The following is an 18,148-nucleotide window of genomic DNA, read 5'->3' on the forward strand; positions in this document are numbered from 1 at the left end:
AAAGAAGTAGTGGTCTTGATATCCGGATTTTTTCATATCCGGATCGGTCTGTCGCCACATTGATCCGGATATGGCAGGTTTTACTGTATACTTTTTTTCCAATCAGGTATTCTCTCCTGCCAGATTATTCACTAGTGTTCCGTTAATTGATATTCCTCCATTAATATCTTCTAGTGCCTCTTTAAACATCTCTTCTAAACATATATTAAAAAGTAGAAGGAATAGTACACATCCTTGTCGTAGTCCTCTTCTTTTTGGAATATCTTTAGATATGCGAAGCAATAAAGCACTAAAATCGGCCTTACCTCCGAAAAAAAAAAAAACGACAAGATGGATCTTAATAATTCTTTTTGCATTCGATTCGTGAATGCGCCAGGAAACTTTGTGACCCCGAGCCATGATATAATATTGAAAAACTGCATACAAAAAATGCATTCTTAAAGTGCATCTCAAACAGACAATAAAAAAAATTCAGAACTCGTCAATTACCGGCGGAAATGAGTTCAATTTTCTTACCCGGGGTTTTTGGGGTCGCTGAAAACGAATATGACTTCGAAAGTGATTTCCGGAGTACCTGGGGCCCAGGGTGCCTACTGTTTGCCTCGTCTTGTGGAGTTTTCGGCAGATTCATTAAAAAATTAGTCAAAAATCATTACCCGGGGTTTTTTGGGGTCGCTAACGACGAATATGACATCGAAAGTGATTTCCGGAGTACCTGGTGCCCAGGTACCTACTGTTTACCTCGTCTTGTGGTTTTTTCGGCAAATTGCTCGGAGGTTTTTGGGGTCGCTAACGACGAATATGACATCGGAAGTGATTTCCGGAGTACCTGGTGCCCAGGGTACCTACAGTTTACCTCGTCTTGTGGAGTTTTCGGCAAAAAAATTATTAAAACATTAGTCAAAAATTATTACTCTGGAAACTCAGTACTCTGGTTTTTGTGTCGCTGACGATGAATATGATATCGAAAGTGATCTACGGAGTGCCTGGTACCCAGGGTACCTACTGTTTACCTCGTTTTCTGGAATTTTCGACAAATTTATTAAAAAATTAGGCAAAATTCATTACTCGGGGGGTTTTTGTGGTCTCTTTCGACGAGTATGACATCGGAAATGATCTCCGGAGTACCTGATGCCCAGGGTAACTACTCTTTACCTCGTCTTCTGGAGTTTTCGGCAAAGTCTTTAAAATATTAGTCAAAAATCATTAGTCACGAGATAAACAGTAGGTACCCTGGGCACCAGGTACTCCAGAGATCACTTCCGATGTCATATTCTTCGTCAGAGACCCCAAAAAACCCCCAAGCAATGATTTTTGGCTAATTTTTTAATGAATTTGCCGAAAACTTCAGAAGAAGTAGGTACCCTGATTCCGGAGATCACTTCTGATGTCATATTCGTCGTTAGCGATCACAAAAATCCTCCGAGTAATTATTTTTGCCGAAAATTCCACAATACGAGGTAAACAGTAGGTACCCTGGGTACCAGGTACTCCGGAAATCACTTCCGATATCATATTCGTCGTTAGCGACCACAAAAACCCCCGAGTAATTTGTCGAAACCCACACAAGACGAGGCAAACAGTAGGTACCCTGGGCACCAGCTACTCCAGAGATCACTTTCGACATCATATTCGTTTTCAGCGACCCCACAAACCCCCCAATTAATAAAATTGAACTTATTTCCGCCGATAATTGACGAGTTCTGAATTTTTTTTATTGTCTGAGATGAACTTTAAGAATGCATTTTTTGTATGCAGTGTTTCAATATTATATCATGGCTCGGGGTCACAAAGTTTCCTGGCGCATTCACGAATCGAATGCAAAAAGAATTAGATCCGTCTTGTCGTGTTTTTTTGAAGTTATACTTCTTTAGGCACGAGGGTGAATTTTTACATTCCCTGGCGCATGCGCACACCAGCAGTATGTTGTTAGTTGCTAAATCATCCAATTTATGTATGTATCAGCGCAACTAAGGTTTGAAAATAATATATTAGTGTTTTTAGTAAATATATTTATTATAATTTTTGTGTCTTTGGATTTGTCTTCCTTGGGAGTAAGATAATAAGTATTTTTAAACATTTATATTTAATACTTCACTTGATCTATTAGTCAACGTCGTTTGTAATTACGTCCCAGAAGCCGTAAAAACAAAACCCTGATGGGTTATTGGTAGAGCATTCGACTACATAACGCAAAAGTCCCGGGTTCAAATCCTGACAGGGACGATTGTTATCCTTTTTTTTATATTTTTGGAATCAAAATTAGTTTATTAATTAAATAAAATACAAATAAACTTTTAAGTATATTTATTTCGTTGAAATCATATACTTAATAGAAGTATAACTTCTTACGTGCGTACAAAGTACACACATCCTTTTTTTTCGGAGGTTCAGTTCTTTATTGCTTGATTTCGGTATATTTGTTACGGTCAATGTGATAAGTCCGGTCTGTATTAATAATAACCTTAGCAGTTGGTCAATGTGATTAATAATGCCTTTATAATTAGATTAACCGGTTATTATTAATACTATCCTAACAGCTCTGGTAAATGTAATAAAAACGCATTTTGGGCTTCGCTACTGTTTATTTATGAAACTTGGTAATAAAGTTAAACACTTAAACAGAACTTATTAATCAAAAAACCTAACTAGACATGTAATAAGTAAAAAAAAAGACTCGAATTTGGTAATAAAGTTAAAAGCCTAAACATAATTTATCAATCAAAAAACCTAACTAGACTTATATTTGGTAACAAACAAGTAATAATAGATTTGTATTTGGTAACAAAATTAAAACACTTAAACAACATTTATCAACCAAAAAAACCTATTTAACTAGACCTGTATTTGGTAACAAAGTTAAAGCACTTAAACAACATTTATCAATAAAAAAAACCTAACTAGACATTTAATAAGTAAAAACAGTTAAACACTTAAGGGGAAAGGCGCAAAATGTTGCCTGTTACAAATTTTCAATGTGTTTTAAATGTATTCATTTTTTTGGAATCATGAGAAAACTAATAAGTATTTTTAAAAAATTTAAATGCAGAATGAAAGATTACGTTATTACCGAGGGCCTCTCAAGTCCACCAGAATAAAAAATTTCTTTTGAATGAAATATTTGCAATTATAAATAACTGTAACTTATTAAAATAAACATTATAGAAGTTTTCAGGGACTTTCGGCCCTCTGTAATCATGAAGTCTTTCATTCTGCCTTTAAATTTTTCAAAAATATTGATTAGTTTTCTTCTTCTTCTTCTTCAGCCTGTGTTCGTCCACTGCTGGACATAGGCCTCTTCTATTTGCTTCCATCGATTTCTACTCTTGGCAATTCTCATCCACTGTTTGCCCGCGACTTGTTTGATATCATCTGCCCACCTCTTCTGCGGTCTGCCTACTCCTCGCCTGTTCTCTCTTGGTCTCCAGTTTGTTAGTCTCTGTGTCCATTTTTCGGGATTATCTCGGGCAACATGTCCGACCCATTGCCACTTGAGCCTTGCTATACGTTCTGCCACATCAGTAATCTTTGTTCTTTCACGAATGTCGATATTTCGAATCTTGTCTCTCATACTAATCCCTAGCATGGCCCTCTCCATCGCTCTTTGAGTTGTACTGAGCTGCTCTAAGGTTTTCTTTGTAAAGGCCATGGTCTCCAGTCCATATGTAGTTACAGGCAAGATACATTTGTCATAAACTCTACGTTTTAGACACATTGGTATATCTCTATTCTTCAAGATAAAGCTTAACTTGCCGAAAGCTACCCAAGACAATTGTATGCGTCTTTTTATTTCGGCTATTTGGTTTTCTTTGCCGATTTTAATGGTATGTCCAAGATATATATAGTGGTCTACATTTTCAAGACTGACGTTGTCAATAACAAGATTAGTTTGTACATTACTCATTATTTTTGTTTTCTGAAGATTCATTTTGAGACCTATTTTATTTGACTGCTGGTTTAGTTCCTTCATCATTTGCTCCAGTTCCTTGATATCTGTACTGAATAATACTATGTCGTCCGCAAACCTCAAATGACTCAAACGTACACCATCAATGTTTAGACCTTTTTCCTCCCAGTCGAGCTGTTTGAATACATTTTCCAATGCTAAGGTAAAAAGTTTTGGTGAAATAGTATCACCTTGCCTAATACCTTTACCAAGGCGTATTTTTTCGGTTTTTTGGTTTTCATTGATTTTGATGTGGAATGTGGCCTGTTCATAAATATTTTTAATGAGTGTAGTGTACCGTGAGTCTATTCGAGCATCCCTGAGGGCTGACAAAAAGGACCAGGTTTCAATGCTATCGAAAGCCTTGTGAAAGTCAATAAATGCCATATGTAAGGGTACATTATATTCTGTGGTTTTTTCTACCAGTGTTCTACCAGTTTTCTTAGGATTCGAAAAAATTAAGTACATTTAAAGCACATTGAACATTTTGTCAGGCGACATTTTGCGCCTATGCCCTTAAACAAAATTATCAGTAGTAATTGCACAAGAGCTCTAAAATTCTATATTAATTTTAGAGATCGAGTGCAATTTGTTGCGATTATTTCATGAATAAAACTGTTCAAAACCAAAATTTTATTGTAATTTATTGATGTAAGTACAAATTAGTATAATTAAACACACAGTTGTTATAAATATTTCACGGTTGAAAGTCATCACTTTTATAATTTTTAAAACATTAATTGTCATTAATGTCACTGAATGTATTTTTTCGTAGCAACGAAGGGCATCTGACGTAATGTACTTGACGAAGGGCAATTATCAAAAATTATCGATTTAATTTAGATTTCTGTAGCTTTCTATTGGTCAGAATCTCCTATGAATGAAATATTCAATCAAAAATCCTAACTAGACATGTAATAAGTATGTATTAACAAACTCGTATTTTGGAATTTTGGCAATACATTTAGACAGTTAAACAGAACTTATTAATCAAAAAACCTAAGTATACTAAATTTGCAATCAAGATGCAGTAGAAATTTACAAACCAAGACATGTTAAATACTACTAGGAGCACTCCCGAATCATAATTTACAATGTATAAACTTTGGAAATCATGATTTAGGATTTACAATGTATATGGGTACATTGTAAATTATGATTCAGGAGTACTCCTAGTAGCATTTAACGTGTCTTGGTTTGTTTATTTCTACTGCATCTTGATTGTAAATTTAGTATAGACATGTAATAAGTAAACCCTCCATCCCACAAGCTTCTAAGAACTTATTGGTATTCAACATTTATCACGTTTACCGTTTGGATACGGGATTTATTAATAATAACCGGTCAATGTGATTATTTCTGGTATATTTATTACTTTTACCTAGCTATTCGGGTTGTATTAATAGTAACCGGTAATTATTAATAATTCCCATTTAATCACATTTACCGTAACATATTTACTGATATCGATATAAATTTGTAATGATGCTCACATCCTGATCATCTATTTCTATGTTCCGTAATATGTTTGCAAGCCTTCTGTGTGATTAGTGCCTTTAAATTCTTAGGTATTCATTCATTCAAAAACCTATTCTCTCATTCACCAACAGAAATTTTATTATATTTGCATATGTACTGTTTAAATATCTCTATCTAACCAAATATAATAATTTTGTTATTTTTATAGATGGGTCTGGTCTGAAGCAGGTACTCAACTTGATTTAGAAAATTCCCTTGATATTGGTGGATTTGGATATCCAGCTATGGCTGTCATTAACTCAAAGAAAATGAAATATTCTATTCTCCGTGGATCATTTTCCAAGGATGGTATTTATGAATTTTTAAGGTAAGAATAATAAAACCATTGTGTCTTCGTTCATTTTCAGAAAAACATCAAATTAAAACAATGTTGACTAACAATAACAAAAAATACACATAGTTTCAAATGTTGTTCTGAAGCTATTTTCTTGTGGCATTTCTATGATTAACTATTTAGATGGGAATTAAGCCACAATTAAATTGAAAAAAATAATTTTATTAACGTTTCGACGCCCAAATTGGGTGTCGTTGACAAAATACAAAATACTACTAATTAAACAAAAATGTTGTTGCTAAGTAAAATATTCTTCTAATAATTTATTTAATCTGACTCATTTATTGGCAATGCAGATATACAGGTTGTTAGTAAATAAGTATGAAAAATGTTAAGGGCTAATTCTACATGAAAAATTAATGCCGGTTTGTTCTATAACCATATGTATGCAAATGCTTAGTTTCCGAGATACGGGGTGTTGAAATTTTTATTTCAAACTGCCAATTTATTTATTGCTCTAAGACCAGTCGAGATATGAGAATGAAATTTGGTGAGTTTTAGGAGGTAGTTATTACGCATTTTTTGACATAATTAAGAATTTTGTATTCATCATTGGCGCGCCTACGGGTAAGTGTCTCAATTTTTTTAAAGAAAAAAATAGTACACCACTGAGATAATTCGAATTAAAAATTATTTTTAAATTCTACGTCTAATTTGTGATAAAAAACTTTTCTTGACTTTTTTTCATATGGTGCACCGTTTTTATGCAGAAAAATAAAACATCTTGACGCGTATTTTTCATTTTTTTAATACATTATCAAGAAATATCCAATATAATAATACTAAACTGGAACAATAACAGAAAATATTACTAATAAGATTTTAACTAGGTGCAGAGCTACAACAAATGTTAAAAATTACCTCCTTTAGAGGTTATAGAAGAATTTTATATTCATCATTGGCGCGCTTACGGGTAATGTTCTGAATTTTTTTAAGAGAAAAATAGTAAGCCACTGAGATATGTCAAATTAAAAATCATTTTTGAATTGCTGATTAAATTTACGACAAAAAAGCTTTCTTGCCTTTTTTTCATATGCGGCGCCGTTTTTATGTAAAAAACTAAGTTTCTATGCATATGGAAACTACCTCAAATACTTTGTAAGCGTTAGGATGTTTTATTTTTTGCATAAAAACGGCGCCTCGTATGAAAAAAAGGTAAGAAAGATTGAACGAGGAATTCAAAAATAATTTTTAGTTTGACATATCTCAGTGGCGTACTATTTTTTTGTTCAAAAAATTCAGACCATTACCCGTACGCGCGCTAATGATGAATTTAAAATTCTTCTGTTACCTGTAAAAGAGATCATTTTAAACATTTTTTGCAGCTTTACACCTAGTTGAAATCTTATTAGTAATATTTTCTGTTATTGTTCTAGTTTCGTAATACAGTGGAACCTGTTTAATTCGAACTTCCATAATTCGAAATCTTCTTTAATTCGAATTTTTATTCTGATCCCTAGCATTTCCTATATAAGTAATGGTAAAAAGTGAATAATTCGAATTATATTTTGGATAATTCGAACTTTTCTACTATCTTTTCTGAATATCTTAGAATCTTTTGTCATTACTAAGAAGCTAAATTCTAAAACGCAGCTAAAAATTTCGGATCTCTTTGGAAAAAAATAAAGTCGGTCTTTTTTATAGCTTGCAAATGTTTTAATTGGTATTTTTGGCCGAATTTTGTTGGCCCATTTTTTAGGTTGACAAAACTCGGGCAAGAATAGGAACAAAAACATTTCCAAGTGATAAAAATGATCAACTAGTTTTTTTTGCTGATCAGTTACTGATATTTATCATTTGCAGGTGTTTTTGTAGGTAATCGTTGTTTTTGTAGATTTATTTTTTAATTCGAATTTTTGGATAATTCGAATTTTTTAACGGTCCCCTGAGATTCGAATTATCCAAGTTTCACTGTATTATATTGGATAGTTCTTGATGATTGTATTAAGAAATGAAAAATACGCGCCAAGATATTTTATTTTTCTGCACAAAACGGTGCATCATATGAAAAAAGGCAAGAAATGTTTTTTATCAAAAATTAAACGTGGAATTTAAAAATAATTTTTAATTAGGAATATCTCAGTGACGTACTATTTTTTTCTTTAAAAAAAATCAGACTATTACCCGTATGCGCGCCAATGATGAATACAAAATTCTTAATTGTATGTTAAAAAATGCGCAATAACTACCTCCTAAAACCCACCAAATTTTATTTTCATAGTTCAACTGGTATTAGAGCAATAAATAAATTGGCAGTTTGAAATAAAAATTTCAACGCCCCGTATCTCGCAAACGAAGCATTTGCGGACATATGTTTATAGAGCAAACCGGCATTCATTTTTCATGTAGAATTAGCCCTTAAAATTTTTCATACTTATTTACTAACACCCTGTATATTATACATTATTATACATTTTAAAGTAGAAGACTTTAAAATGATATTGCCAATATTTATGAGTTGCGTTCCTGGAACGACTTTACTGAAAGATAGTTCATTCGATTACATGAAATCAACCCCAACTCAAGAATATCCGTCACAAAAAAATCATAGCATGTGATCTGTCTTTAAAAAGACAACCAAATGTAACGATGACAGTAAAATTCTCGCGTTAGAGATTCCATAGTAAATATGACATTGTGTACTAATAATACCTATTTTCAACTAAATAATGAATTCTATAAACAAAATTTTGGTCTAGGAATGGGCTCTTCTTTATCTCCATTATTGGCTAATATATTTAGCCAAGGAGGATTTCGAAACTAATATCATTTCTAAACAAAATTTAAAACCCACAGTATGGTGGAGATATGTAGATGATGTGTTTTCAATATGGCCTCATAGATCAGAATTGTTGGATACATTCCTGAATATTATAAATGATCAAGAAGAGACAATAAAATTTACAATGGAAAAGGAATACAATAACACCCTGCCTTTTCTCGATGTTTTAGTCTCAAAGAAGGATACTGGATATGAGACTCAAGTGTATAGAAAACCAACACACACCAACAGATATCTCAATTACAAATCAAATCACAACATCAACGTTAAAAAGGGAATCATTAAATCCTTGTATGATAGAGCCAAAATTACTTGTTCTAACGAAAATCATTTTTAGAAGAAAAACAATTGTTAACATCTGTTTTATTAAAAAATGATTATTCTTTATCGTTTATAAATAAGGAATTGTCAAGATTGGATCGAATGGAACAGAACAACTTAGAACGGGATCCTACAACATTCACAAGAAATAATACGAGGAAAATATCAATACCATAAATATATAAAGGATTATCCGAGAAATTTAAAACAATAGGAAATAAATTCAACATTTCAACAACATTCAAAACAACAAACACATTGAGATCTATTCTATCTAAAACTAAACCTAACAATGAACAAGAAAGAACAAGGAATTGCATTTATAAAATACCTTGAGAATGCGAACAATTTTATTTAGGTGAAACGAAACATCAAGACCATTAAACGTTAGAATAACTGAACATCAGTCTTATATTAAAAATAGACAATTTAATAGATCTCAAATATGTCAACACGCATGGGATAATGAACATAGAGTTCAGTGGAGAGATTCGAGTATAGTCCTGAAAGAATCAGATAGTAAAACGAGAAAAATCAAAGAAGCGGCTCTAATTATGCTAAATGAAACCAATTGTGTCGCAAATTCCTCGGTAGAATGCAGTAGGATGTGGTTACCCATACTGAAAGAGGAAATCAATATAAAGAAAATACCACGATTAGTAAGTCAATAACATATCGAGTTAGTACATATTTTAAATTTTAGTATTACTTTTTGTATATTTATGTATTATTAATATTATTTATAATTTAAACATATTAAAGTCAGAATTTGGTATTAGTTTCTTGAGAGTAAATTAAATGTAAGACCAAATACTTACGATGACGGGATAGTATCACGAGGTTTTTTCCTGGTTTTCCCTCGTGATTTACTATGGAATCTCTAACGCGAGAATTTTACTGTCATCGTTGCATTTGGTTGTCTTTTTAAAGACAGATCACATGCTATGATTTTTTTTGTGACGGATATTCTTGAGTTGGGGTTGATTTCATGTAATCGAATGAACTATCTTTCAGTAAAGTCGTCCCAGGAACGCAAGTCATAAATATTGGCAATATCATTTTAAAGTCTTCCACTTTAAAATGTATAATATATGTCTGCATTGCCAATATAAATGAGTCAGATTAAATAAATTATTAGAAGAATATTTTACTTAGCAACAATATTTTTGTTTAATTAGTAGTATTTTGTATTTTGACAACGACACCCGATTTGGGCGTCGAAACGTTAATAAAATTATTTTTTTCAATTTAATTATGGCTTATTTCCCATATAAATAGTTAATCATAGTTTCAAATGTTATGTATCACCCAAAATTTTTTGCTTTTATCAATTATTTTCAGAAACGACTCTTATTGGTTTTATTTATAAAAAAAATCATAACGTTGACAGATATTTTTTGTTTTAAAAGAGATACTGTTTTTTTATAAATCCAAAAATAAAAAATTGATTTCTAATTAATATGTATTTAACAAATTTAATGTATATTTCCACCATGTGCATCGATGCAAGCCTGGATTCGAGCTTTAATACTGCTAACAAGTCAATCTATCATTTCCTGCGTCAGATTCTCCCATTATTTTCTACCGCCAATTGTAAGTTCATGATGGGTTCTAAGATAGTCCAGGGCGCATTTGTTTTGAGATGGACGTTGAGAGGTGACTCAAATTTTTTTGCAGAAATTGCTTGAAAATAACTCAAATAATAATATTTGAGTTATCCTCCAACATTGTTTAACCTTCCGATGACCAACCTTTTTTTGTTACACGGATGACCAAGGGGGGAAAATGACCCCAGGTCAAAAATGACAATTTACAAAAAAATAAAGTTTTTTTTTAATTTTTAGATTTTTTTTTGGCATGGACTTTATGTCATTCAGCCAGTCACAACATGAGTATTAGTGTCATGTGTAGTGTGTATGTTGAGTAAGTGTCTTGTTACTTTTCAACGTCGACGTCATTAGCGTAAAGCTACTTGTAATTACACATAATAGACGGTAATTTTACTAAACATCAACTTCAGAATATATTTTTTATTCGTAAAATATAGGGAATTTTTTTTATTTTAAAATATGAGGATATCTAGAATGATATTAAAGTCAAATAAAAAAATATTGAGTTAAAAATTAAAAATACTTTTGAATTTATTAAAGAAAAATAGCTAGGGTCACAATTTCCCCCGCTTGGTCATCCGAAGGTTAAATAATCAAAATGTCAAAATATGAAGGAAAAATTCGATTTTTTTATTGGTTTTTTGATTATAGCTTTAAAACTATTCATTTCTGAGAAAAGTTGTACTGACATAAAAGTTACGTAATTAAATTTCATACAATATAGAATTGGTTAAGAATTTAAAAAATAGTCACAAAAACAAGTATTCGCATTTTACGTTTTTCAACCATTTATAATACAATTATGACCTTCATATTTTACCCAGAAAAACTTTATGATATAGTAAAACAACACTGTAAATTTAATTAAGATCGGTTTAATAGATTTTGCAAAATAAATTTTGCAATCCAGCTTTCGCAAAAAAATTCATTTTTTTAAATGTTGCAGGACTGAAAATAAAGCAGATAGCAAGTTGAATTTTTTTTTGCTTACAGAAGTGTACTGTACCTTTCATTTGCAATTTGCAAAATTAAAAGCAATTAATTACCACGGCGTCAGAAATTTTTTTAAATAAACATTAATTTTTGGTGCTACGCGCAGGACAGCGGTGTTCGATTCACACAAGTTGATTTCCACCAAAATTTCTTCCAATCTTTATCTAATATATTATTTTCTTACTATATATTTTGTTGTATTTTAATATTTTAATTCCACAAAAATCAAACTAATTTGATTATTGTTTGTGAAATATTGTTTAAACAATTGCATATGTTTAAAAATAATAAACTTTTATTCTCTAACTTAAAATATATGAACAAAGAAAGTTTTTGCTAAAAAAGTGTTATTTCAAAGAATAGAGTATGTGTTTTTATTTTGCAATAAACAAATTTATTTATTTATATCAAAATGTAATAAAAATTAAAATGTATCAATCATTATCAAAGGTCATTGGAATGCCCAATCAGAGCAAACTATCGGCTGTCCTGCGCGTAGCACCAATAATTAATGTTTATTTAAAAAAAATTCCTGACGCCGTGGTAGTTAATCGATTTTAATTTTGCAAATTGCAAATGAAAGGTACAGCAGTGGCGGCCAGTCAGGGACGGCAGGGTCGGCAGTGCCGACCCACACATTTATAGATATAGATTTTTTAAATATTTGTATCTGTGAAATAAAAAAAAATCTATCAGATAATACAGACTAAATTTTATTCATGGTTTTTAAAAGAATTTGATCAATCCGAGCGTTAAGTGATCCCTGCGCATAACAGACTTCTCAAAAAATGAATGATCCGAGCCATTTATCTGACTTTTCGGCTAGCCGTCCCTAACATCCGTAGCTTGACAATTTTCACGTAAAACTCAACGACATAACAAGTCGATGAGCAAGCGAACATTACTTCTCTCCGTGGGCAATAGCAGATACGGCATGGCAGGTTAAGCGCCAGCGCCAAGTACGGCACATTTCGGTCTGCCGGTCGGTGTTTCATTTGGAAGCATGCATCGGTAGAAATTGTCAAAAATAATCACGCCGTTTTACGTCGTTTAATTGATATTGTAATTTTTTTAAGTTGTCAGGAATTATCATTTAGTGGACATGATGGATCGAAGCATTTGTTAAAAATCAAAGTAATTATAGAGAATTAATAAAATTGTTTTAGAAATTATTTACTTTCTGATTCGAAGTGTATTCGTAATACAGAATGAACTAATACATATAATCAAATGTTAAATTTTGAATAACGTTGTTGAATCTGAGATTTAGAAAACCATTTGCTTTTCACTGAAAGTAGATGAAACTTCTGATTATCATGTCATTCACAATTATCAATTATTTTGTTCGATACGTGTTACGTGGTAATATTTATGAGAGGTTTTTAGGTTTTAGAGATGTGAGTAAAAGCAATAAGGCAGAATATATTTTTGGTGTTTTAAAGAACAGATTCAAATTTTTTGATACCAAAAATAAATTGGTAGGGCAAACTGGGGCAATCTTATGACGGCGTTGCTGTGATGAGTGGTGAATTTAATAGTCTCCAGGCAAAAGTTAAAACTATTGCATCACAACCTTTATTTACTCACCATTATGCGCATATAATGAATTTAGTTTTACATGATACGTGTAAAAAAATAAAGAATATCGTCTTTTCTTGCCAGTTTAGCTCACCTAAACGGATTACTGCTTTAGAACAAATTTGTTTCGAAAAAAAAAGCGAACAGTTTGTCAGACGCGATGAAATTTTAAATCTCGGTTAGTTTTATCTAAGCAGATTATCTCTTGTAGTTTTAGTATCTGTAGCAGATTTTCGTGAACAGCTTTTGGAAGTTTTTGATTTTATTATCGAAGGCGATGATTTTGAAAGTGGCGATACCTCGATCCGTGAAGCAATCGGTTTGAGAACTTTATTAAATACTAATGACTCTTTCAATATTTTTTTAAATAGACATTATTTATTCTAAAAATAGAATACGAAAGCTGGTGCAAAATCTCAGAGATTTTCGTAATGATAGTGGTTTCCAATATATACGCAGTGACGTTTTGGATTCGCTTGATATTTCCGAACCACCCCAAAAAAGACAACGACATGATACATATCTCGAAAAACGAGTAAGTATATCTTGAAATTTTGGATACCTACTATTATATGCAAATAGATACTCGTTTTTCGAATTTTGAAGATTTGCAAATTTTTGACCTCTTTGACGATTTAAAATTTAAAAGTTACGTTCGCCAAAGAATTTCCAAGATATTTATTATTACAAGTTAGGTACTTAAAAATTATGCTGGTCCAAATATTTTCAGAAAGTGGGATAAGTTGCACAATATGTATGTATAATTCTATGTAGTAAGTACTGCAATTCATTACAAAAAAATGTTAATCAATTTTCTTATTACCACCAATTTCTGCCAAAAAAAAACGGGATTTACCTTGTCTCAAAAGAATCAACACGTATTGTCGAAACACCATGAAACAAGAGAGAATGTCAAGTACATCAAATAAAAAAAAAGCAAAAAACAACAAAATCTCCTATGATGAATTAAGCCTTTTAACTTTTAGTTTGATGGTATACCTATATGAAGGAGACAAAAAAACCTTGCCGACCCTGTCTCCAAGGCCACGAGCCGCCACTGAGGTACAGTACACTTCTATACGCAAAAAAAATTCAACTTGCTATCTGCTTTATTTTCAGTCCTGTAATATTTTGAAAAAATGAATTTTTTTTTGCGAAAGCTGGATTGCAAATTTTTTTTTGCAAAATTTATTGAACCGATCTTAATGAAATTTACAATTTTGTTTTACTGTATCATAAAGTTTTTCTGGATAAATATGAAGGTCCTAAGTGTAGCATAAATGGTTGAAAAACGTAAAATGCGAATACTTGTTTTTGTATGGTTTTTTCGCAATTATTGCTATTTTGCAGCAAGGGTGACTATTTTTTAAATTTATAACTAATTATTATGATTTCTTCGAGCATGAACAGCTCTGGAGAGCACATCCCCTGCATTTCTTCTATATTATTATGATTTCTTCGAGCATGAACAGCTCTGGAGAGCACATCCCCTGCATGTTCACTCTGAGTAACACCCACTCTTGCCGCCACGCACCTAAAGCGTTAATTCTTGCATGGCCGAACTCAAAAATTAAATTACGATTCATTATAAATCACATTTTCAAAGATTTTACCAGAATAACTTTTTCAAATAGGTAAACCTTGGGTTTAATCATTGGAAAAAGTTAAATAACCAGGTCTATTAACCTGGGAACAGTCGCGCTCACTTCTGTCACGTAAGCAGTCGCGCGATTAGATTAAATCTAACAGTATGAATTTAAATACGAATTTAAAACAAATTTTTAAAAATGTATATACATTTTCAATTTCTTTGCAACACGAAAATGCAGCAGCTGCATAATACTATGGTCAAATCTGAGAGTGCAGGAAGAGTATATACCGGTTTCGGGGGTTGTTTCCCCCTCATCAGTAGTCCCATATCCTCCTCTCTCAGATTCTTCCACGTACCACACTTTGGGCCTTTCCGAATTGCAAAGAAAGAAATGTCACGGATGAACTAGGGCCATCTACCGAAAAACAAAGTAAGTTATCAATCGAAGCAGCACAGAAAACGACAATAAATATCGTTCCCATACCACCAGCTTGACAACAGGTGGAATACTTTCTTTGGTTACACCTCCTGAGATTTTCAAAAAATTTTTGAAAACTTTACAATTTTTTTTATACTATTTTTATTTATTTGTTATGTTAAAAATATCTATTTCTAACAATTCTAAAGCTAATTATTGGTTCTCACCAAAGCCATAAATTCCACAAAAAAATAAAAAAATATTTTTTTTTTTTTTAAAATACCTACGCATTACAACAATCTTCCTCGAGGCACTTACGAGTGGAAAGTTATGTTGCAAAATTTTTCATCAAGTTATCACGGAAAATGATAAAATGTTAGCTTTTTTCTAACGGCGCGACTGCTCCCGGGTTAAATGGAATTTTAATAAAATAAAAAACCAAAAAAGGAGTATTTTACATGAAAGACGCATATTAAATATGTGATTATAGTCCTGGGTAATAAGGATTTTCTCGGGACACTCAAAGATCCAGGTAGCTAACTATTTTCTAGTTATTGTAGACCTATAGGAAGAAAACCTACCTGTTTTCCTGTCTAGAGTTCGCGTCCGCTTTTTAATTAACAATTTAGTGCAAAAATCGCGATTTTTTCGATTTTTCGCACCCCATTCAAAAACTAAATAGTTGAAATAAAATTATAACATTCAATTTTTTAGAACATTGAAAAACCTTCAAAATGCCGATTTTTGAAAGTTAAAAAGTTAATTTGTTGCTACGCAAACTGCAAAATAAGTGAACATTGTGATTTGTTAATAACTATTACTAAAACTACCTTATAACTTTAGTGTTTCACCCAAAGTTGGGTATTGGGGTACTTAACAAAACTTCAAAATTTGAGACCGACCTATTAATTATTTTAAGAGTTATTCTATTTGTTTATCCCAGAGACCTTTATTTTGCAATAACATAAGACAGAAAATAATGAAGATAGGACAATTCTGAGTATGCCAAATGAAAGTAGAAGTTTGATAGTATAGAAATGTAAAAAATGATACAAAAATTAATCAATATAATCAAAAATCCTAATGCCACATTTTTGAAATTTTGTAGTTTATAAACATTTATAATAACTTTACAAATATTATCCGTAGGAACAATCTTTTTATACAGGGTGTTTCATTGGGAAACGGAAATACTTTAATTGTGAATAGAGGTCACCGAGGCGGTTCTAGGTATACTATATTTTTTGCCCTACCGACTTTTATAACCGAGTTACAGGGTGTTTTATCGATTTTTACAATTTCTTTCCTAAGCCATAACTTTAGAACCACCCTGTATCACAGGAAAAATCCAGGTCCGGATTAACAAAAAATTATAAAGTAATTGTGACCTTAAAACAACATCCTGTATATTGAAATTCTGAAAATTTGTTTGCATATTTGAAAAGAGCACAAAAAACTAAGTCTAATCGTTCTCTTCAATTTTTCGGCCAGATAATTTTATGACTTTAATTTTAAAATTATATTGAATTTTTTAAGAACTCTAACATTAAAAAGAAGGTATTATTAACTTTTTATTATAAATTAATAAAGCTATTGAATAAATACTTATTTTAAAATTAATCAATAATTATTTACCACATTGGAACGACCCAATTATTAATCACAAGAAAAATCCAGGTCCGGATTAACAAAAAAAAATAAAGTAATTGTGATCTTGAAACAACACCCTGTATATTGAAATTTTCAAAATTTGTTTGCACATTTGAAAAGACCACAAAAATATGAGTTTATCGGTTTGCTTTAATTTTTCGCGAAGGAAATTTAATGACTTTAATTTTGAAATTAAATATATTGATAATTTTAAGAACACTGAAATTAAAAAGCAGATTTTTAAAGCACTTTTAACAATAAATTATTAAAGTTATTAAATAAATACCCATTTTAAAAATAATCAATACTTATTTACGACATTCGAATGACCCACTTACAAATCATAACAAAAATCCAGGTCCGGATTAACAAAACAATATAAAGTAATTGTAACCTTGAAACAACACCCTGTATATTGAAATTTTCAAAATCCGTTTGCACATAGGTATGAAAAGAGCACAAAAAACTAAGTTTAATCGTTAGCTTCAATTTTTTGGCCAGACAATTTAATGAATTTAATTTTGAAATTATGTCGAAATTTTTAAGAACTCTGCGAACTCATAATAAAAATTTCGATATAATTTCAAAATTAATGTCATTAAATTGTCTGCACAAAAAATTAAAGCGGGACATTAAACTTAGTTTTTCGTGCTCTCTTCAGGTGTGCAAACGTATTTTAAAAATTTCAATATACAGGGTGTTTTTTCAAGGTCACAATTACTTTGTATTTTGTTGTTAATACGGACCTGAATTTTTCTTGTGATTAGTAAGTAAGTCCGTCTAATGCTGTAAATAATAACTGATTATTTTTAAAATTAGTATTTATTCATTAACTTGAATGATTTATTAATAAAAGTGCTTTAAAAACCTGCCTATTAATTTCAGGGTTCTTAAAAATTTGAATATATTTAATTTCAAAATTAAAGTTAATAAATTTTTGTACAAAAAATTAAAAGTGAATCGATAAACTCGGATTTTTGTGGTCTTTTCAAATGTGCGAACCATTTTTGAAAATGTCAATATACAGGGTGTTGTTTCAAGATCACAATTACTTTAGGTTTTTTTGTTAATCCGGACCTGGATTTTTCTTGTGATTAATAATTGGGTCTTTCCAATGTGGTAAATAAATATTGATTCATTTTAAAATGAGTATTTATTCAATAAATTTAATAATGTATAATTAAAAGTTAATAATACCTGCTTTTTAATGTGGAGTTCTTAAAAAAATTCAATATAATTTCAAAATTAAAGTCAAAAAATTGTCTGGCCGAAAAATCAAAGCAAACTATTAGACTTAGTTTTTTGTGCTCTTTTCAAATATGCAAACAGATTTTCAAAATTTCAATATACAGGGTGTTGTTTTAAGGTCAATTATTTTATATTTTT

General features: G+C 31.1%; 3 protein-coding genes across 11 annotated transcripts in view; 2 read left to right on the forward strand and 1 right to left on the reverse strand.

Annotated features, from left to right (window-relative positions):
* The window catches only part of LOC126893466 (protein claret segregational-like), a 649,821-nt gene that overhangs the window by 483,981 nt on the left and 147,692 nt on the right, over positions 1-18,148 (reverse strand). The window lies entirely within an intron of this gene.
* LOC126893469 (protein disulfide-isomerase A6 homolog) overlaps positions 1-18,148 on the forward strand; it is a 504,458-nt gene that overhangs the window by 358,821 nt on the left and 127,489 nt on the right. The window lies entirely within an intron of this gene.
* The window catches only part of LOC126893468 (protein disulfide-isomerase A6 homolog), a 250,979-nt gene that overhangs the window by 34,137 nt on the left and 198,694 nt on the right, over positions 1-18,148 (forward strand). For 2 of the 5 annotated variants that reach the window (XR_007701191.1, XM_050663712.1), the window contains one exon: positions 5,634-5,792. The exons of the other annotated variants lie outside the window; for them this stretch is intronic. Coding sequence is in view for 1 of the 2 variants with exons in the window: in XM_050663712.1 (XP_050519669.1) it covers positions 5,634-5,792 (159 nt within the window). In the remaining variant the exon portion in view is untranslated. Of the gene's footprint in view, positions 1-5,633; positions 5,793-18,148 lie in introns of those variants that run through there. 5 annotated transcript variants of the gene reach the window in all.

This window comes from Diabrotica virgifera, chromosome 10 (assembly GCF_917563875.1).
Source record: "Diabrotica virgifera virgifera chromosome 10, PGI_DIABVI_V3a".
Lineage (NCBI taxonomy): Eukaryota > Metazoa > Arthropoda > Insecta > Coleoptera > Chrysomelidae > Diabrotica > Diabrotica virgifera.